The 22443-nt window shown below is 42.5% G+C and overlaps 1 protein-coding gene across 1 annotated transcript in view; it reads right to left on the reverse strand.

Moving 5' to 3' along the window:
- Nucleotides 1-22443, reverse strand: part of LOC133219077 (mothers against decapentaplegic homolog 2-like) — a gene marked incomplete at its 3' end in the record, with an annotated part of 44694 nt that overhangs the window by 14158 nt on the left and 8093 nt on the right. Inside the window, exon 2 of the mRNA XM_061366124.1 lies at nt 9404-9696. Coding sequence (XP_061222108.1) covers nt 9404-9639 — 236 coding nt within the window. The remainder of the gene's footprint in view (nt 1-9403; nt 9697-22443) is intronic.

Consider the following 22443-nt stretch of genomic DNA (forward strand, 5'->3'; position numbering starts at 1 on the left):
CATTAGGTGCCATCAACAGTAGTTCACTCAGACAAGCTATATTTCATGAGAACACCATGCCAGAAAATGTCTTTGGACTTTCTGACAAAAGCTTTCCAGAAAAGACAACACCACCAGCTCCTGAAAGAAGTAAAGGATCAAAACTCTATTATCAGAATAAGGAAGTATAACCAGAAATACACACTCCAAAAACATCCATGTAGGAAAAGAAGCAGAGTTCCCTGTAGCTAGTGAGATGTTGTACCACGTCATGTAGCAGGCAGCTATGAAGCAATTATGTTCAGCAACTCAGTCTAGCTGGGAAATCACCATGTCCTCCACACTCATTATACCATGCCTATGAAAGGAGCTGATTAAGCAATTCCTTTCTGCTGTTTAAATTGCCACTGAAATATTCCTAGACACACAGATGACTAGCAGTATTCCAGACCAGGAGCAATACCTTTACTTACAAGTTACATAAGGAAGGGAGAATCTAACAGATTCATCTCAGTTTTTATCATACCACATGTGGTGCCCTTTTCTCTGTTTTGTACTAGTAAGCAATACCATGCAGTGGGTTAAGATGACATTCCAATGCAGTTTCACATATTAACACTCTATCATCCTTAACAGATCTCAACAGAATCACAAGTATCAAAGGACAAAGTATTGTTATAGGAAGACATATCCATCATAATACTGGCTGATCTATCCACAAGAAATTGGTTTATTAAAAGCAGATAGCAATCTCATAGAAGATCATACTTTCAAAAGAGAGCTTGACATACACATCAGAGAATAATCACCAGATAAATGTGTTTTTTTTAAAGTTACATTTACCTGAAGTTCTCTAACCACTATTAGTAGTAGTAGGCACGGTGAATGCTCTTCCCACAAGCTAACAAGTACAGCTAAGTAAAAAAATTTTTCTCAGTCTGTCACCCTCCAAGTGGGTGAATGGCTGATGCTATGGCATGAGTAGGCTGTTTTGCAACTAATAGCTGAAAAAAGCATGTGACATTTTGATTAGCCATCTCAAACTATTGAGTATCTGTGGTAGTGAGGGGGACAGATTAGCTCTGCAAGACATTTATCTTGTCCATGTTACTTGAAAAAGATGCTTACTTGGCAAAAAGACTACTCTCAGAACAACAGTTACAGGAACTTTTACCACATTGTTTCAAACTGAAACTTCCTCTGGACAGCTTCTCCTATGAATTGTACACCTCTCTCAAGAATCCCAGTAAGACACAGGATATATAAAGTCCTCAATGCAGGGACGCCTCTACATCCAGAATGGCCCCTCTGTTGTACCGTAAGCCATGCATACCCAGCAGAAAAAACAGCAAAACACACAACACATTGAACTTGATCCATATCCCAAACAAGAGACTATCTCTAAATATAAGGGATATGAAAATTCAAAGAAACATCAACTGTTACACAACTAAGACATGCAATGTTTCCTATATTTCAAATGAAGTTAGAGAAAAGAAAGGTATTTGTGCCATGCCTGTTATAACACTTTGCTAAATAAGTAAATACAAAAATTGAGACAGTCATTACCATAACTCACAATGTCTGTATTTTATGAGAAATAAAGAAAATTCACAACTAGCAAGGAAGCCATAAAAAGGCTTGAAGAGTTTCATTGCTCAGATATAAGAAAGCAATATTTTATTTTTTAAATTAACTTAGTGGGTTTCCAGAGATATTGTCTTATGTACTTACCAAAGGCAAAATCAAGAAAGCAACTTGATAGCCAAGGTGCCTAACTGGAGGCCTCTGCTCTCATTCAGGCCCTGAACAGAATACAGTACCCCATATTAGATACTATTGACAGAAAATGAATATGCAGGGGACACCCTTAGAATAAAAAAAAATATATATATAAAAAAAAAGTAAAATTCTGTTTCCTGAGCTTCGTTGTTTAGAGTGAAACAGAAAGGACATGTTAAGATTGCAGACAAGTCCTGGATATTCAGCATCTTGCTCATGATCCACATCCATACACACATCTGAAGGCAATGCCTCCAAGCATTCTTGCCTGACATGCAATTGTTTAACAGTTAAAGCAATTTCCCAGGACATCCAACAGCTTCTTTTCTTCACTCCACATAACAGGAGTCAACCCTGATCTACCATCATCTGCTGTCTGCTGAGGTGGCAGTTGCCCTTCTCTCCCTGTCCTACTGCAGCCAAAAAGATGAGTTTCAAAAGCTTAAGGAACATGAGGATTCAAGTAAAGAATTCTGTGGCTTCTCAGTGCAAGGTGAGCTGCATAAATCCTTCTTGGAACTGTTTATTGCTCAAAATATTGAGGGCTTCCCACATAATGAATGAGCATACTGACACTGGACTCCAGTAAAAAAGTCTTCCTATAATGGAGCAGACTATCACAGCATTTTTAAAATAGCTGCAACAGGCACAATCACTTTAGTGGGCCTTCTGTTTTCCTATTTGTTTAATTGAGACAGAGGACAGCAAAGCATTGATTTCTTTGGTTGCTAACTGTGCTTAAACAAGGCACTGGTCTGCAAAGTAGATATATAGGACAAGCAAAACATTAGACACTGAAAATTTAAATACAAACTAACTAAGAAGGTATTACCAGCTTTGTGGAATTCATTAGAATGGACACACATGAATTCTTTCCCTGATGTGTCTGTTCAGTTTATATTCAAGTTCCCCTCGCTATAAACAGAAGGGAAGATTTATTACAGAGAAACAGTATGGAACTTTCAATAAGTTTTGGCAATCAGAGGCTGCACTACTGTAGGGATACACAAACATAGCAAGGTTCATAAGGCACTCAGAAAAAACTTAGGTGAAGTTCATGAAATTAACATTTGAGTTATTAAAAATACCTTTTCAAACAAGTACTCAAGAGTCAAACACCATTTCAAATATCACTCTGCATGCCACAAAATGGCAGCATTCCACATCAGTTGACATCAACTTTTCTTTGTATTTAAAATTTCAGAACCACAGCATGAGTTAAAATTATGTTAAACATCAACAGAGGAACTTGAAGCTTTCCTCAGAACTAAGAGGAAGCAAGGACTAGTTCTGGGATACAACTTACCAATTCAATTAAGTTTGAAATTCTGTATTTAAGCAAAACTCAGTTTGCTTCTTTTGCATTAGGCTTTTCTCTAGCCAGTACCTAAGAAAACCCCAAGCATCTGAAGAAATGTTCAGTTTAGCTACAATTATGGGCAAAGACTCTAAAAACTTTCAGTTCTTGACTTAATAAAATGTGCCCTCACATTCTGGAATAGAAACACAATTTGGGGCATTTTTTTCTGAACAAACATTAAGGTTGGATTAGTGTGCAGTACCTGTTCAAGGGGATTTCCCTAATCTCATTGCTCTTCTGCAAATACTGAAGCACATGCAGTAAGATATGAACTCATTCCAGCTCCCAATTGTTCTCTTGTATACTGCCAGTCTGCTTCAAACAATGCAGCATGACGGAAGCCAATGCTTGTTCAATGACAAAACTATGGCATTGCATACTGTAAATTTTAGAAATTTTCCACCAATCAGCACTGCAACCAAGTCAGAGTGAACAGAAACAAGTAGTAAACAAGGCACAGGAGATTATTTAATACTATCTAAATTAATAAAAGTGAAGTAGGGAGTCCATTAACTAGCTATTTGTGTTCAAATCTGCAGTAGCAAATTGCAGTGTGTTAGCTTATCCTACAAGTTCTTCCTAGACTAACGGCCTGAGCTATAGAATTGGGAAGTTTTTCCTGTAAAATTGCTCTGGTTATCAGAAAAATATTCACAGTAATAAAAACAGCTCTCAGGTGTTTTATTACAGTACCAAGAAAACCAAATTGGATGACTTCTACAAAAGAAGAGGGGAATAATGAGAAGTTGTTTCACCACACTGAATAGCTGGTCTGATATAAAGATGCTAATTACCACAGTAAGCCAGGAAATAGTTTAGCATTGACTTAGGTTGACCAGAGCCCTGATTCCTTTATCGGAGAAAAAAATGAGTACTATGAGATAACTTGGGGCTCAATAGTGGCAATATAGCACAGTCAACATCTTTGACCAACATATTATCTTAATGGTAGCATGAAGTGTCAAATACAGGTATTATTCTTCCTACTTACAGCTTTGTACTTGGAACCACTAAGCAGTTTAAGTCACTAAAGTGACTTAATAACAAGTACCTATTTTTCATTTGCTTGAATTTAACAGCCCCAATAATTTTTAAAGCAGTAATAAAATTTACTTTCTCCACAGAAACTCAGGACCTCCCTATTAAAGCTAAGATTCAAGTGTTAAGTGTGGTTCCAGATACAGTATCAAAAGCAAGTTTATGTAGTAAGTACTACAATTAATGCCAACAAAAAATTCATCTGTTCAAGAATACAGTTTGTGAAGTTGTCTGATGCTGTACCAAACCCTTCCACAGCACTGAAATGAGCACACAAATACCTGGAAAACAAAAATAGAGGTATACTGCCATAGATGCATCTTTTTGCTTACCCCTTCCTCCCAACTAGAAATAGCCTTTGTCAGGGCACACAGAAAAGCTATATTCACTATTCAAAGATAAAACAAATGAAAGCTAGAAGTGCTGAGAGTGATGGGAGAAACCTGTCCTTTATCCTCACAGATATACTGGAAGAAAAAAAAGAAGGCAATACATCATGCAGACCATATCAGCTGAAGAACAGGGAAACTGCCAGCAAGATGATGAGGTACAGCAGTACTTTATGGTTCAAGAACAGGTAAGCAAAAGCACAATGCAAGATGGAATCTTCTAGGGAAGAGTGAATGAGTTGCTACATGCAACAAACAAGGACTACAGCTGTACATGGGGGGTACTGCATACAGGCAGGTCATCTCCATGACTCATCATGGCTTGACTTCGCGAACGAAGATTTGGGAAGGGCATTTACCCACGCTTACTACAAGCGCGCTGATGACTAAGAAGGCCAATGTGGGATAGGCAAATCCGGCTACAAAAAGCACAGCAGAAGGTCTCCTTGGGTGGAACAGGTGGGACACGATTCTTCCTGCGTTGTCTTTTCTCCTCGAGACTAGTTCTTCGTGAACTCTCAAAGGAGTCAGCGGCATTATGTATGGTGTGCCTCCAAGTCTCCCGATTGGAGGCCAAGGTGGACCACTGATGGTAGTCAATATGGCCAAGGCTAAGGTATTGTTTCAGGGAGTCCTTGTATCTCTTCTTTGGGGCACCTCTCTTGCGGCTACCGGTGGCAAGTTCACCGTAAAACACGATCTTGGGGAGGCGGTGATCCTTCATCCTAGAGACGTGCCCTGCCCAGCGCAGTTGCAGTTTCAGCAATGTGGCCTCGATGCTGGTGACCCCTGCCTGTTCGAGGACAGTGACATTAGACACATAGTCAGTCCAATGGATGTTTAGAATTGTACGAAGGCAGCGCTGATGAAAGCGTTCCAGGAGTCGCAGGTGATGACGATAGATGACCCATGATTCAGACCCATATAAAAGAGTAGACAATACAATGGCTCTGTAGACACTGATCTTTGTACTTTTCTTCAGGTGTTTATTACACCAGACTCTTTTATGGAGTTTTCCAAAGGCACTATATGCCTTTGCTATTCTGTTGTCTATCTCTCTGTCGATCGTGGCATCCGAGGAAATGATGCTTCCCAGATAGCTGAACTTCTGAACTGTCTTAAGCTCTGACTCGCCGATGGTAATATGGGGATGGCGATAATCTTCTTGGGGTGCAGGCTGGTAGAGGACTACTGTCTTCTTCAAGCTGACTTCCAGCCCAAAAACCTCAGCCGCCTCCGCAAAGCAAGATGTTAAACGCTGCAGAGCTGCTTCTGTGTGGGCAACAAGGGCGGCATCATCAGCAAAGAGCAGTTCACGGACAAGATGGTTTAGGGTCTTAGTGTGGGCCTTCAGTCGCCTTAGATTGAATAGGCTACCATCGGTACGATATCGAATATAAATGCCGTCTTGTTCGTCAAGGTCTGCTGTAGCCCTTTGGAGCATCATGCTGAAGAAGATTGTGAATAAGGTCGGTGCGAGAACGCAACCTTGTTTCACACCATTGGTTATTGGGAAAGGCTCAGAGAGTGCATCACCATACCTGACTTGGCCTTGCTGATCCTCATGTAACAGAATAATCATTTTCAGGAACTTGGGGGGACAACCTAATCGTTCTAAGATCAGCCACAAGCCTTTCCTGCTCACAGTGTCAAAAGCTTTTTTTTTTTAGAATACTATTGAACAGACTAGTACCTGCCATCGCAGAAGAACTTCTACCTGAAAGTCAGTGTGGTTTCAGGGCTAATAGAAGTACCACAGACATGGTATTTGTTCTCAGACAATTGCAAGAAAAGTGTAGAGAACAGAATAAGGGGTTATACGTAACTTTCGTTGACCTCACCAAAGCTTTTCTCCATGACTATGCATACTTCATATAAGATAAAGGTCTCGCATTACTCAAATGTTAGCATGGAAGTAGAATTCAATGTGAAATACAGATGTACCCAGTTACAGCTCAGTAATGACACAGTTCTATGTTATTTTTCAGTTATCACAGAATAGTTTGGGTTGGAAGGGACACCTTCTGCTAGACCAGACTGCTCCAAACCCTCACCACCCTCATAGTGAAGAGCTTCTTCCTAATACAGAATCCAAATCTCCCCTCTCTGTTAGGGGTCTCCCTTAACCCTTCTCCAGGCTAAACAAGCCCAAGTCTCTCAGCCTCTCTTCATAGAGATCCTCCAGCCCTCCAGAACATACATATGCTCTAGAGGAACACCACAAAGGAGTCCAAGCTCAATTGCTTCCCCTAGGTTCTTGTTTATTTTTGGGGGGGGAAGGGGTTTGTCACTTTTGGTAGGTTTTGTCATTGTCAGGTTGGGTTTTCTTTGGTTTTGGTGGGGTGCTTTTGTCAGTTTTGTTGTTGTTTTTTTTTTGTTATAATTATTATTCCACTTTGGTTTTGTTCATTTTTTTGTTTGGGGGAGGGGGGGCTAAGTTTAAGAATATATATATATATATATAAGGATATATATATATATATATATATATATAAAAGGAGCTACAACAATCTATGTTGTAGCTCAATGTTATCACAAACCTGCCCCAACTAGACACCATTATTAGTTGTATCATATCAGGCATTTTAGAAAAACAACACAAAGCCAAACAAAACCCTCCCCAGGTGGAACAATATTTGGAAAGTTAACCCAGCTGTCACATCAAAACTGCATCTCAGCACTTCAAACTTCCTGGCAACTAGGAACAAAAAAAATAAGTTTCAAATTCAGCATTTCATCATTTATCCCTGCTGATCTGCAGATCTTTAAGATATTCATTAAAGCAGGTCTTAAGCAGGAGCTTCATTATCTTACTAAATCCAAGTACAACAATCTCCAGAAGTAATTACAGTACTGAGTTGATATTTGTTTATTCTTGGTAACCCAGACTACTGCTGTCAAAGTGAAATAATATCAACAGTCCAAGAGCCAACTACTATACTCAAGAATTCTGTATAGTGCTGCTGACAACCCTGATATCACCTCACCCCTTAATACCAAAGCCATTTCTTTGTTTAAAATTAAACCAAGATCACCTGAAGAGCTAACTACTGGCTTACTCCTAAGGCAAGCAAGAAAAGTAAAGCCTAGATCCAGTCCTTTTTACAGCTGACTGAAGAACAGATGAGAAAAATCACAGCCCAGGAAGAACTGCTGCTCACAACACAAAGGCTATTCAGAGTATAATACAGAACTGCATTCTGTTTTAAAGACTTACTATACCAAATTTAACACAAAGGGTCATGGCAAGCAGGATTACATACTTAAAGTACACTAGGAAAACATTAGCATACTGTTTCTATCCTCTAACATCACCTTCAAAATTAGACAACTATTATTCTGAAGCAGCAGTATTTACTGCCCCATTACACCTACAATAGACCTCTATAAAGTTTCGTTAAGAGCTCGAAAAGAGCTCTAGAACTTAGATACACATTTATATCAAGTGAATCTCCATATGACATATTTAGCTTCTGTCATATGAAGTACCTTCAAATTAAGCATTTTGTCTTTGCCACAATAAAGATTTGCTAAATACAAAGTCATCTCAAGTCCAGAAATATACATCCTACAGGTTGCAATCTTAAATCCACTGATACACACTAAGACAAGAAAGCTCCAATATTTTATTTATGATCATTTTCCAGCTGACAAAGGAAGAAAGCAGAACAGAAACTCAGGGAATTTTGGAACTGCTCTAGGGAAGAAAATACAAGCAGAGTATTAGAAGCAAAAAGTGAATAGAAAAAGAGAAAGAACAGAATTAATCATGAATTCACAGCATACTCATGATGTTCCCAGAAAGCTGCATCAAATCTAAGAGAATGCTAAAAATATTATCAGATAAGAGCTATAACATTTGATATAGAAATCATTACCAACACCAGTCAAATCTAGCTTGCACTATGACCGATAAAAAGTTTAATACCTGGGGTGAATGTGCCAATACAGAAATTAAGGTCATAAGCCAGAGGCAGTTTCTCCCCCCTAGAAATTATTTTAAGGATCAAGGGGCCAGGATATTCCTGTGCCACCTCTTCATATAAAAGCAGACCTGTGAAGTGATTTGATACTTGTTGCAGATAATGAACTTACACAGGCAGCTTAATAGAATTTCTGTAGACAAATTGAAAGCAGACTGCATTATACTTACAAACATAACCCTTACATCTCACACAGCAGTTGCTATAAGTTGAGACAGTCAAAGGGGTAGAAAGCAAGTTGATCACCTAAATCTATATACATATCAGGAACAGAAGAGCAGTTCCAGAAATACTCCAAGTTATTACATAAAAAGCACTTTTATTAACCAATAACAAATAATAATTACAGTAAGTAAACTGGTCTTCAGACAACCTGCCTCCAAAGACAAAATTCTCCTTCAAAAGGGAGAATGGATGCAGCTTGTACAATTTAAAAGAAACGAGATATAACTGAAAATAATTAGATGACTGAAGTGTTGAGGAAGGAAAAAGTCTTCTACTTTAAAGAAAAAAAGAGTAGGTTCCATTATGCCCCTCTAATTATAGACAGGGTTATTAAATAAAAGCAGAAGGCAGTGCTACAAACTAAGAACTATGCTAGGCAGCAGCAGAGCATGTAAAAATTGGAATCTACATAGTAACAAAAATTGAAACACAAACACATTACTAGAAATTGTGACCTTACAAAGCATGCAATTGTTGTAAGCAAGCACTATATAAAACCAAAATAGGTTTTAAGGAATTTTTTAAGGAATGAAAAGCATGCAACTGATTTTTTTTTTTTTTTTAATAATTTGTTCACAGGATAGGCTAAACATCCATTTAGTAATTTCTTAAGTGGTTATAACTATTTTGAACACGACAGCACTTACCTTGGTATTGTCACACATTTTGTATTGCAATTCTGGGTGGTAATGGCCTTCTCCAGCTCATCCAGCTGTCCTGTTTTCTTGAGCTTCTTGACCAAGCTTTTCACTGCTTTTTCACACCACTTTTCCTCCTGACCATTCTGCTCACCACCACCAGCCCCTCCAGAGCTACCAGCAGATTTTTTCCACCCCAGAAGTCTTTTCACAACTGGTGGGGTGAATGGCAATATGGATGACATGACTTTTACCAGATGGAACTCCCAGCAAGAAGTAAACTGGAGATTCCTGTCTGATCCCTAAAAACACAAACCAAAACAGACACATTACCACTAAGGTTTCCAATGAAACAAATACCTTGCTTAGGACATTTCTGTCGGAGACTTTATGTCGTCGCGATGCGGAGGGAACACAGCACAACCAATATGATTGATAGAAGTGATCCGTTTATTCTGCTTAAGCCTGGGGTTTATATAGAGCTAGGCTGTTATTCACACATATTCTTGGGAAATTTCTGTGGTTTTATTATTTACAAGCACATCCCATTTTCTAACCTCCTTATTCCTCCCTTCAAGATACTCGTTAACTACAAGGTCAGTTTACCCCCCTGCACAGCTGGTGTTTTTTACGGAGCTGGGTTTCTTACTGACTTTTACAAAACTGGTCCCTGGCCAAGTTCAGCCATGGTAACGTAACCCTTGCCTGCCAACCACACTTCCACACATTTCATCACCAAACGGCATAGGACACTGCATCCAAAAAACAAAAGCCAGATAATAGTTCATAATTAGCCTGCATCATGATCAGGAACCTCATTAATAAAGTTCTGATTCGGAGAAAACTCCTCGAACACTTGCCAACAAAGTTTGAGTTGACAAGCAGGTATTCTTTATTGTGGCACCGGGAGACAGGGGGAATAGCTCCTCCAAGCGTGTTTCTCCCAGGCATCAACCAGGCTGTGATTATATTGTCCTTAAACATACATATTCATTAGATTACATACATTACATCATACTTCTTAGAGAATGACTCCTGTATGCATATAAAAATGTGGTTAGTGGGCTTTCAGACCCCTGGTGGTTATTTCTTCATCACTTTGTTTTAGGATCGTTGTCATATCAGTAACCACCAGGTGGTTCTGGCAAAGCTTATCTTGGTAATTTTGTTTTCTCTATAGTTGCTAACAAAGCCTAACGTTCTTGAGGTTACTGATTTACAACCCTATTCTTCAATCAACCCCACCCTTCAGTTCAAATGCAAGTTTCCTGCAGACTCTTCAACAGTTAGTGCACACTAAGGTTATTGTTGCATGAGACACTTAACTTTTCCTCAAGCCCTTCCTGGCTAAAGTCAATTCCAGACAATACAGAAGTTAATTAGAGTCTAGCTTAATTAGAGTCTGCCTATCTCCAAATTAATTTAACAAGCAAAATTGTGTTTGGAATGTCATTTAGTCATTACAGCTTGACTGAAGTCTTCCAACAGCCAGCCATTTCACAAGTCTTTTCTCATTTTCTTTGTCATGTTTTCAATAACTACCAATTTTTGTTCCACAGTGGACACATTTGAAATTCAATCAAACTTGGTAATAAGCCAACTCCTTCAATCTAGAGTTCAGTAGCCTACAGGATAATGAATCTTTTCAACTTGCAAGTCATCAAGACTTCCAAGATTCATTAAAAGATATTTAAAATCTTAGTTTACATGAACTCAAGCAGCAAAACCATCTGGTTTTAATTTTGCTAGTGTTTCATTTGCTATCAACAATCCAGTCAGGATGTTTATGCAAAATGAAAGATCAGAAGGGATGCTGAAACTCACAATGTTTGGCATTCACTGCAATTTGCACTTCAAATGGGTTTAAAGAGAGATGCATTTTTTTCCAAATAGGTATCATCTTAGGTTTCTTGCAGCTTCTGTTAGACTAGTTTTAGGTATTAAAACATAAATCTGAAACCAACCATTATTTCAGGCAGACAGCTATTAGAAAATGCTTGAGAACATAATAGTTCCATAGATAGAAGCACAGCACTTAAGTCGAAACCAACCTTATTTCCAAGCAGCAAATGGATATTTGAACTCCTGAAAGTTATGTTATTTTCAAGCTGCTTAAGTTAGTTCAGTCACCTGAAAATACCTTGGTTTAGCTAAGAATCAACAAATCAAGAAACACTACATTATATTTGGCAGATAACTTTAATCATAACTTTTCAACTTCCACAGAATAGAATGTTCAATAGGAATATTTCAGTTTCAACTAAATTATACCTCCCATAAAGGAGCTTCTGAGAGCACCTAAAAATACAACTGAAGAACTGTGGTTGGGAGGTGTGTGTCAGAGACAGGGGTTCCAATTAACAGACACTTGAGAACAGTTACATTCAAAATAATCTATCCTAAATCAGAGAATCATAGAAGGGTTTGGGTTGGAACAGACCTTTGAAAATCACCCAATTCCAACCCCTGCTATGGGCAGGGACACCTTCCACTAGGCCAGGTTTCCTCAAAGCCCTATATAACCAGACTATGAACACTTCCAGTGACAGGGCATCTACTTCTCTAGGCATCCTGTTCCAGTGCCTCACCAACCTCATCATAAAAAAAACCTTCTTCCTTACATCCAATCCAAACCTACTGTCTTTCAAATTAAAAACTGTTGCTCCCTGTCCTGTCAGTAGAGGCCTTGGTAAAAAAGTCAAAACATTCATGTTCACACAAGACTAATATAACAAACTTTTATTCTTTCAATAATGTTATAGAACTGTCCCCAATATTTCAGACTCACAGTTTTCCAGATCACAAAAGCATTGTGCTGGAGCTCTAGCTACAGCAAACATCAAAAAAATAAATTCAATATCCAACATTTTCAAATTAAACACTGACTAGGACATTCAGGGTACAGTTTCAAAGGAAGCCAAGCCAATACAATAGTTTTCCCCAAACAGAAAGCACAGGTGTCCTTCCTTTCTTTCCTGTGGCCACCACCACCACCTCGGCACCAGTGCTAATACCTTTCCACAAAGGCTCAGCAAGATAAAGTAAAAACTGAGCATGAGCAACTTCTCCCCTGCCCCCCCCCCCCCCCCCCCAGCTCCTTTTCAGGTTAAATTATAGCAGCTCACACATGGTACTGTAAGTCACCAGAACTGATGTCACAAAGGAAATTAACTCTATCCCAGCCAAAATCAGGACAGTGAGCACAGGAGTGCAGATGAAGGCCTTCAACCCCAGCCTTCAACAGTGGTGTTAGCATTGACTGCATCACTGGAAATGCAAGCCAGGCATGTGCTTTAATTTTAATCATTTATTTTTGTGGCAAAGCCAAATGAAGCTTCTTTTTCCACATGTTCTGCACTGTTTCCAGGCAAAGAACTGAAACCCATAGTACACCAAGTAGCTCAAGGGATCAAACAGAAGGCTTATGTGGCCTCTGCTGTTTTAAGGTTTCCAAAAGAGGGAATGACAGTCACTCTGAGCTTTATAAAAACACTTCAACCTTTGAGCAAGGCCAACATTAGACACTTCAGAAACAAACTCAAAAAATTAAGAAAAAACCAAGCCAAACAAGAAAGCCTCTTTTGCTTCAAAGCTCACATTTTAAACACTAGAAACCGATGCTATATCTGAACATTAAATTCAATGCTGACAGATGTAGGCAACCAAATACTACTATCATTCTTTATCCACACACCAATTCTCCTGTTTATGGAGCCCACTGACATGCAACACACATTACTTCCTGTTCTTCAGCTTCAGAGTTGACATCTTTCAATGCTGATAACGATCCCTTGATTGTTAGCCTTTTAAAAAAAAATGTACTTCAGTAGGGTCTCAATTACCATTTCAGGAAATTTCTTATTCTTTCAGGCCTGCTAAACATTCTCAATGCTTTAATCAAAATTTTCACCTTTACAATACTCCTTGTGATGAGGTATCCAATTCTGCAATATTCTATCCCTTAACACATAATCCTGATATATAAAGATTTCTGTATTCTCTGGTGTGTTTTGTTGGTTTTTTTTAAGCCAAGACACTTAAACTAAACTAACCTCTTCCTTCTAACTATTGTTCTGCCACATCAGGGATTTACCAGAAGTATCAATAAGAATTTCACCATGTTATCCTAGTACCAACCCTGTATCTTTTAAAGGGCAATCAGAGATTGCAACGCAAGTAGGACAGGAATTCATTCAGCTTAATACTTCAGCCAATTGTGATGAGTACTCACAACTGCAATCAGCAAATCCACTTGTATCTGCAAAGCAGTGACCTTCTTCTGCTTAGTATTATGGACATTGCAGCATTGCTTCTTAAAACTAAAAAGACCTTTACATCCCCACAAAAGCATTGAATAAGCACTCCAAACCACAGCAGTTTAAGCCCTTCTCACCTCATTTGCTTTGACTAAATTTTCTATGTATAGCAGGCAAATACTGGTTTCACTGTTTTACAAAATAAACAGTCCTGGAGTAAATTTGACAAGATATATACACAGAACTGATTATGAAGTATGTAGGTGCTGATGCGCGGATTGACTCCACAACTCGTTAAAGCTGTAAAGTAGGTATGCTTTTATTCAGCGCTGAGACGCACGGGGATAATTCCTCAAAGTCATGCCTACCTCAGTGTTGTTTCCCTCTACATTTATAAGTTTGCACCATACGCCTATACATATTCATATCTTATCCTCACTTCTTATTACAATGAGCTAGAAGGTCCTTTGCACCTGAGCAGTGTCCCCTCTGGTCATGGGCAGGGGTCTCAAGATGAAGCAAATGAGTCTTCCTCCTGTGGGTAGGGGTCTTCAAGAGGAAGTAAATGAGTCTTCCTCTTCTGGAACTTTTCACCTTTTAGTCTTCACGTATGGCCTTAGAGTTTGGTCCCTGTCCCAGCCATAAACCATCTGCTTCTCCCCCTTAACAGATTCAGGGGTCTGCTTTTCCCTATCAATAGGTGCTTATCGGTAGAATCAGGTGTCTGCTTTTCCTTGTCAATAGAACCAAGTGTCTGCTTTTCCTTATCAATAGTTAGTGCCTTTGTTCTGCTTAGTAGGCATGACAGGTACAGACAATACCTTTGTTTAAGCAAGTGAATTCCTCTAACTCCCCTGTACAACCCCCTGTACATTGGTCAACCCTCTGCATCAGTGCCTGTTTCAGTTTTTCTCCATATAGCTTAACAGCTTGTCCACTTTGTTAAACCAGAAAGAATTGCATTTAGCAATTAGTTAATGCAAATTAACTTTCAATACAAGCCTAATGTTCTTCAAACAGTCCAGCCCCACAGCCCCTTAATAAGGGAAGCTCACTCTGCACAAGAGTGGCTTAAATTGGGCTCCTATTACTCCAGCATAATTTAATCTAGTTTAAGCCCCAGACTAAACTGATAGGAGAGCAAGGAACTGCTCTCTCATAGTCACAGCGTCTTCTTGGCCTTACTTCACATTACGCCTGTCAGACACAAACTGTTATAAAATGTCATCTGCAATGAAACCTTGCTGCCTGCAACACAGATTCTCTGATGAAACCAGAGAACAATGTTTAGGAAGGTTTTCCAAGTAGCAAATTTCTTCTAGCCTAGGAAGTACTGAACACAGGGCTGCCTGTACACCCCACTCTATTACAAAAAACTAATCCTATCACATGATCTGCAGCAATTCAGTTCAACAAATCAACAATTACAAATATTTCATCAAAGTAAGCTTAGGTATTGTTTGCCTCTTGGCACAGTTTACAACTAGTTTATGGCTTTATAATTAAAAAAAACCCAACATTAACTCCAGTCTGAAAAGCAGAATTTATAGCTCACTTAGCAAGTCAGGCCCATAGATGGATGCTTATAATTACAGAGCATTCACATGCAATCAGTAACGGAGAATTGAATAAATTTGAAAACTCTACAATAGTTTTGATATTAAAACTTTTCATATTCTTCTTTACATAAAACTTAGGCATTTTCTTCAGTCTCAAGCAGAGGTCAGATTCATAGTTATCCAGAACCTACTATAAAGCCTGTTCTCCCAGTAATCTTGTGGGAAAAGGATTAGAGAGATGAAAACAAGTTTTGCTAGGATTTTTTTTATTATAACTTTGGTTTGGTTTTAAGTTACTCTTAGTAGCAGAGATTCTTTTGAGTTCAAATGTATCAACTGGTGAGCAACACTTCTAAAGGATCAGGGCCATCCCAAGAACTGTAAACTGGTCAGTCCTGTATGAGGTTGTCGTGGTTTAACCCAACCAAACAGCTTGTTCACTTACTCCCAGTGAGTGGTGCCAGGCTGGAAGCAATCGAGGCCCACGTTAGTCCGCCCCCCCCCCCTTCCCCAGGGGTTGCCGCCCCCTTTTCCCGCTCCCAGAGGGGTGGGGAGGAGAATCGAAGGAATGCAACTCCCACGGGCTGAGATAAGAACAGTCTAGCAACTAATGTACAATACGAATCACCACCGCTACCACCAACGACAACAATGATAAGAGAAAATAGCAAAGGAAAGGAGTACAATACCACACGCCGAACCACCAGTCCGACCCGGCCGACCCCCTCTCCTTCCGGGTACCTCCCCGTTCCCCCCTGGGCATGACGTGCTGTGGTATGGAATACCTCTTTGGTCAGTTTGGGTCAGGTGTCCTGTCTCTGCTTCCTCCCGGCCTCCCCTCCTCCCTGGCAGAGCATGAGACTCACAAAGTCCTTGGCCAAACCAAAACATCATTTTTATCAGCTTTGTTCCCAGCCCGAAAGTTAAAACACAGCACTGCACCAGCTACCAAGAAGGAGAAAAAATGACTGCTGCTGCTAAACCCAGGACATTATCCACCCCTTATTCCATACCATTCACGTCATGCTCAGATCCTACATTTTCAATATACCATCACTCCGATCTCAGTACACTTCTATCTTAGAGCAAAGACTAGTCCCTATAAAGCTGCTGATTCCATCTGGTCCATGATGTCAGGCGCCATCTCTTGTAACAGTCTTTCAGAACAGGAGAGGCCGCGTGCAGTATTGGGTCGTTGCCTGCTGATGCTGATCATTCCCTTACTGTAGAACTTGTCTGGTTCTGTCAAAGTTTGCTCTCTCTTGGGATGATGGTTGGAGGGAAGTCAGGGCTAGTCGCTGGTGGCCTGAAGACATCTGGTTGATGGGCTATTAAAGTATTACACAGCAGGCAACAACATACAATTAAGTTCATTGGCTGTTTTCCCCTAAAATTAAATCCCCTTGAGGTACACATCGGACTTCCCCATCATCCTGCATTACCCACCAAGTGTATCCAGGTCCCTGAGCAAAAGCAATCCCACGAGTGGGTTTGCCTTTACTTGAAGCAGGAATAACCCAGACTGTCTTCCACAGCAAATTCTTCATATGCACCACAGGAACTTTGTCCCCCTCTACAATATATAAAAGTTCTGATTGGGCTGGGCCAGCTCTGTTGGCAGATCCTCTAGTGTTGACCAACCAGGTGGCCTTTGGTAAGTGTGTATCCCAATGCTTGAAAGTTCCCCCACCCATTGCTCTCAGTGTAGTTTTTAACAGCCCATTGTACCTTTCGATTTTCCCAGAGGCTGGTGCATGGTAGGGGATGTGATATACCCACTCAATGCCATGCTCTTTGGCCCAAGAGTCTATAAGGTTATTCCGGAAATGAGTCCCGTTGTCTGACTCAATTCTCTCTGGGGTGCCGTGTCGCCACAAAATGTGTTTCTCAAGGCCCAGGATAGTGTTCCGGGCAGTGGCATGGGGCACAGCGTACGTTTCCAGCCATCCGGTGGTTGCTTCCACCATGGTAAGCACATGGCGCTTACCTTGGCGGGTTGGTGGCAGTGTGATACAGTCAATCTGCCAGGCCTCCCCATATTTATACTTCAGCCATGGTCCTCCAGACCAAAGAGGTTTTAACCGTTTGGCTTGTTTAATTGCAGCACATGTTTCACACTCATGGATAACCTGGGCAATAGTGTCCATTGTTAAGTCCACCCCTCGATCACGGGCCCATCTATATGTTGCATCTCTGCCCTGATGGCCTGAAGTGTCATGGGCCCACCGGGCCAAAAATAATTCACTTTTATGTTGCCAATCTAAGTCCATCTGAGCCACTTCAATCTTAGCAGCTTTATCCACTTGTTGGTTGTTCTGGTGTTCCTCAGTGGCCCGACTCTTGGGTACATGGGCATCTACATGACGTACCTTCACCACCAGGTTTTGCACCCGGGCAGCAATATCTTTCCACAGTGCAGCATCCCAGATAGGTTTACCTCTGCGTTGCCAGTTGCTCTGCTTCCATTGCTGCAACCACCCCCACAGGGCATTTGCCACCATCCATGAGTCAGTATAGAGATAAAGTACTGGCCACTTTTCTCGTTCAGCAATGTCCAGGGCCAGCTGGATGGCTTTCACCTCAGCAAACTGACTCGATTCACCCTCTCCTTCAGCAGTTTCTGCAACTTGTCGTCGAGGATTCCATACAGCTGCTTTCCATCTCCGATGTTTTCCCACAATACGGCAGGACCCATCAGTAAACAAGGCATACTGCTTTTCACTTTCTGACAGCTGATTATATGGTGGGGCCTCTTCAGCACGCATCACCTCCTCCTCTGGTGACATCCCAAAATCTTTGCCCTCTGGCCAGTCCATGATGACTTCTAGAATGCTTGGACGACTGGGATTTCCTATTCGAGCTCGTTGTGTAATTAGTGCAGCCCATTTACTCCATGTAGCATCAGTTGCATGATGCGTAGAGGAGACCCTGCCTTTGAACATCCAGCCTAGCACGGGCAACCGGGGTGCCAGGAGGAGCTGTGCTTCGGTGCCAATCACTTCCGAAGCAGCTCGAACCCCTTCATAGGCTGCCAGTATCTCTTTCTCAGTTGGGGTATAGCTTGCCTCAGATCCTTTGTATCCCCGAATCCAAAAACCAAGGGGTCGACCTCGAGTCTCTCCTGGAGCTTTCTGCCAGAGGCTCCAGGTAGGGCCATTCTCCCCAGCTGCGGTGTACAATACATTTTTTACATCTGGCCCACTCCGAACTGGTCCAAGGGCCACTGCATGAACTATCTCGCGTTTAATTTGCTCAAAGGCTTGTTATTGCTCAGGTCCCCATTTAAAATCATTCTTCTTACGGGTCACGTAATAGAGAGGGCTTACAATCAAACTGTAATTTGGGATGTGCAGTCTCCAGAACCCCACTGCACCCAAGAAAGCTTGTGTTTCTTTCTTATTAGTTGGTGGAGACATTGCTGTTATCTTGTTGATTACATCTGTGGGGATCTGTCTACGTCCATCTTGCCATTTTATTCCCAGAAATTGAATCTCCAGTGCAGGTCCCTTGACCTTACTTCGTTTTATGGCAAAACCGGCTTTCAGCAGGATTTGGATTATTTTCCTCCCTTTCTCAAAGACTTCTTCTGCTGTATCGCCCCACACTATAATGTCATCAATGTATTGCAGGTGTTCTGGGGCTTGCCCCTGTTCCAGTGCAGTCTGAATCAGTCCATGGCAAATGGTAGGGCTATGTTTCCAGCCCTGGGGCAGTCGGTTCCAAGTGAACTGGACACCCCTCCAAGTAAAAGCAAACTGTGGCCTGCACTCTGTTGCCAAAGGAATTGAGAAAAACGCATTGGCAATATCAATCGTGGCATACCACTTGGCTGCCTTTGACTCCAGTTCATACTGAACTTCTAGCATGTCTGGTACGGCAGCACTCAAGGGTGGTGTGACTTCATTCAGGCCACGATAGTCTATTGTTAGCCTCCACTCTCCATTAGACTTTCGCACTGGCCATATGGGGCTATTAAAGGGCGAGCGGGTCCTGCTGATCACTCCCTGACTCTCCAGTCTACGGATCAGCTGATGGATAGGAATCAGGGAGTCTCGGTTGGTGCGATATTGCCGCCGGTGCACTGTTGTGGTTGCAATTGGCACTTGTTGTTCTTCGACTTTCAGCAGCCCCACAACAGAAGGATCCTCTGAGAGACCAGGCAAGGTGGACAGCTGCTCAACTTCTTCAGTCTCCAAAGCAGCAATACCAAAAGCCCATCGGTACCCTTTTGGGTCTTTGAAGTACCCTCTCTTGAGGTAGTCTATGCCAAGGATGCATGGAGCCTCTGGGCCAGTCACAATACGGTGCTTTTGCCATTCTCTCCCAGTCAGGCTGATTTCAGCCTCCAGTACAGTCAACTCTTGGGATCCTCCTGTCACTCCAGAAATACAGATGGGTTCCACCCATTGACAGCTCGATGGCATCAGGGTACACTGTGCACCGGTATCTACTAAAGCCTTATACTTCTGCGGGACTGATGTGCCAGGCCATCTGATCCACACAGTCCAGTAAATCCGATTGTCCCCTACCTCCACCTGGCTGGAGGCAGGGCCCCTCTAATAGTCATCACAGGATTGGACGCTTAAGTCATGTTGAAAGGGATTATTCTTCTTTATCACAGGAGCTGGAGTAAGATCAGCTCTTCCACTCCACCTGGGAAACTGCTCACCAGAGACTGAAGCTGTAGCTCTCATGGGACGCTCAGTCTTGGCCTTTGCTCCTCTTTTCAATTCACTCACCCGTTCCTCCAAAACTGAAGTAGGTTTTCCATCCCACTTTGTCATGTCTTCTCCGTGATCCCGCAGGTAAAACCATAGGGTAGACCGTGGCGTATACCTCTTGTATCTCCTTTCTCGAACAGTGGGACGCCTTTTGCTAATAGCTGAAATGTGTGTTGGTACACGCGAGGAGTTGGATAAGTCAGATATATCGTCCCTCAATTGTTTGAGATCCTGGGACAGTTTTTCCACAGCTGAGATGATGGAAGGGGTGAGATTGTCTTCGAACTCGCGGAGTTTATGAACCATTTCATCCACTGTTAGTGGTACTATGTCATTCCAGGTTACTGTTGCCAATGAATGGGCGTATGATGATGGTGCATTCCGTGTAAGTTTTCGCCACATGGGTCGTGTACATTCGACTTCATCTGGATCTATGGGTATATTCCCGTTATTCGGCTTGATGTGATAGATCATCTCTAGGATGGCTGATTCTCTCAGAGACTGGATACCTTTGTCTATAGTAGTCCACTTGGCCGAACGACTCATAACATCGTCCTTGTATGGAAACCTTTCTTTGACAGCTGCCAAGAGCAGCCTCCAAAGACTGAGGGACTTTTTCTCTCTTGCAATTGCTTTGTCAATTCCCCCTTCTTTAGCAAGTGATCCCAACTGCTTGGCTTCTGTACCTTCTAGTTCGTGACCATCGGCCCCATTGTCCCAGCATCGGAGCAACCAGGTGATGATGTGCTCCCCTGGTTGACGGGTAAAATCTTTTCGCATATTCCGTAGCTCGGTTGAGGTCCGAAGTCGAGAAGTCACCTCTCCTTCTTCTTCTTCATCATGTGATGATGACTCCTGATCATGTTCTGGATCGAGTAGTGAACACATTGTTTCTTCATCTTGCTTTAACCTTCCTGCCTCCTTTTTTCTTTTTCTCTTGCGTACAGGGGCAACCGATATTGGCACGAATTGCTCCTCTGGTTTAGTTGCAGTTTTTATCACTGTGGTTTGAGTAGCGACTGTACTTGTTGCTGGGGGTGGTGGAGCTGCTGTACTTGGAGCTGGAGTATCTGTACTGGCTGTTGCTTTGCCCTCAGATCCAGCGACATTTTTTTCCTTTTGAAGGTGCTGGAAAGCATTGAACATGGCCCTGTAAGCGTAGGCCAAGCCCCAGCACGTTGCCATGATTTGTCCGTCTCTGGTATGGCCAGACTGACCACACACCTCATTTAAGTGTTTTACTAATTCTTCTAGATTTTGCAGTTGTTCGGTGGTGAAATTCCAAAGTACTGGAGGGGCCCACTGACCTAGATACTTGCCCATACTGTCCCACACACCCTGCCACTCATGGCTGTCCAGCCTCAGAGAAAATCTCTTGGTCCTCCTACTTCGTTGTTTAACCCCAGACAAGACCCAAACCTGACTCTGCTTAACTTTTGAAAACAGATGAAATAGTTGTGGCCAAAATACACTCTGTATTACGTGCCAGCATGCTGATCCCCATCACAATCAGCAGGCAGGTCCCAAGGATACCCAAAGGCCATCCAAAACCTTTAGAACCCTCAAACGATGCTGCTGTGCTTGTCACAGGTGCTGGTGTAGCTGTTGTGCTTGCCGGCTCTCTCACCGCCAGCTTCTCTTTTTCTGAGTCCAGCTCTTCCTCCTCTGCCTTGTTGGGAAATGCTGCGGGATCTCCTGCGTCCTCCTGAGGCTCGGAGGGCGGCTTCCAGGGCATGCTCTCGGCCGTCACGCGGCTCGACTCCTCTGCGGGGCTCGGCTCCTCCGCGGCGCTCGGCTCCCTCCGCCGCCTTCTCCCGCTGCTCGGCAGCCGCCTGCTCCCGCTCCTCGACCGCCCCGACCTCCTCCACCGGTAGCCGCTCCCTGCCGGCCTTCAGCCCCGCTCCCGCTTGGTGCCCGGAGCCGCTCTCCCGGGCCGCTTCAGCAGCCGCCGGCTCCCGGGGCCGTTCCCCCTCGGCTTCCCAGAGCCTCACGCAGACGGAGGCGAGGGCGAGGCCCAGGACGGTGAGGAGCAGCCGCACGGCCAGGGACCAGTCCACGGCCACATCCGTCCCGCCCTGCTGCTGGAGCCCCCCCATATTACAAGTCATTGCCATAAAGTACAGTGAGACAAGAACCTTAGCCCAAGACCCCACTTGATAAACACTAACACAGCAAATACCGGCTCCAAGTAAGTTACAACATTCTGAAGCTCTGAGATCAAGAGGAACAACTCTGAGATCCAATAAATCAGCATTGTGACGGTCAGATCTGTCATTATCTCAACCCCTCGTGCCCCACGTTGGGCGCCAAAAAGAACTGTTGTGGTTTCACTCAACCAAACAGCTTGTTCACTTACTCCCAGTGAGTGGTGCCAGGCATTAGTCCGCCCCCCCCCTTCCCCAGGGGCTGACGCCCCCTTTCCCCGCTCCCAGAGGGGTGGGGAGGAGAATCGAAGGAATGCAACTCCCACGGGCTGAGATAAGAACAGTCTAGCAACTAGTGTACAATACGAA

This window comes from Neopsephotus bourkii, unplaced genomic scaffold (assembly GCF_033783945.1).
Source record: "Neopsephotus bourkii isolate Nb327-2 ecotype Australia unplaced genomic scaffold, CSIRO-AGI_Nbou_v1 NB_1303, whole genome shotgun sequence".
NCBI lineage: Eukaryota > Metazoa > Chordata > Aves > Psittaciformes > Psittacidae > Neopsephotus > Neopsephotus bourkii.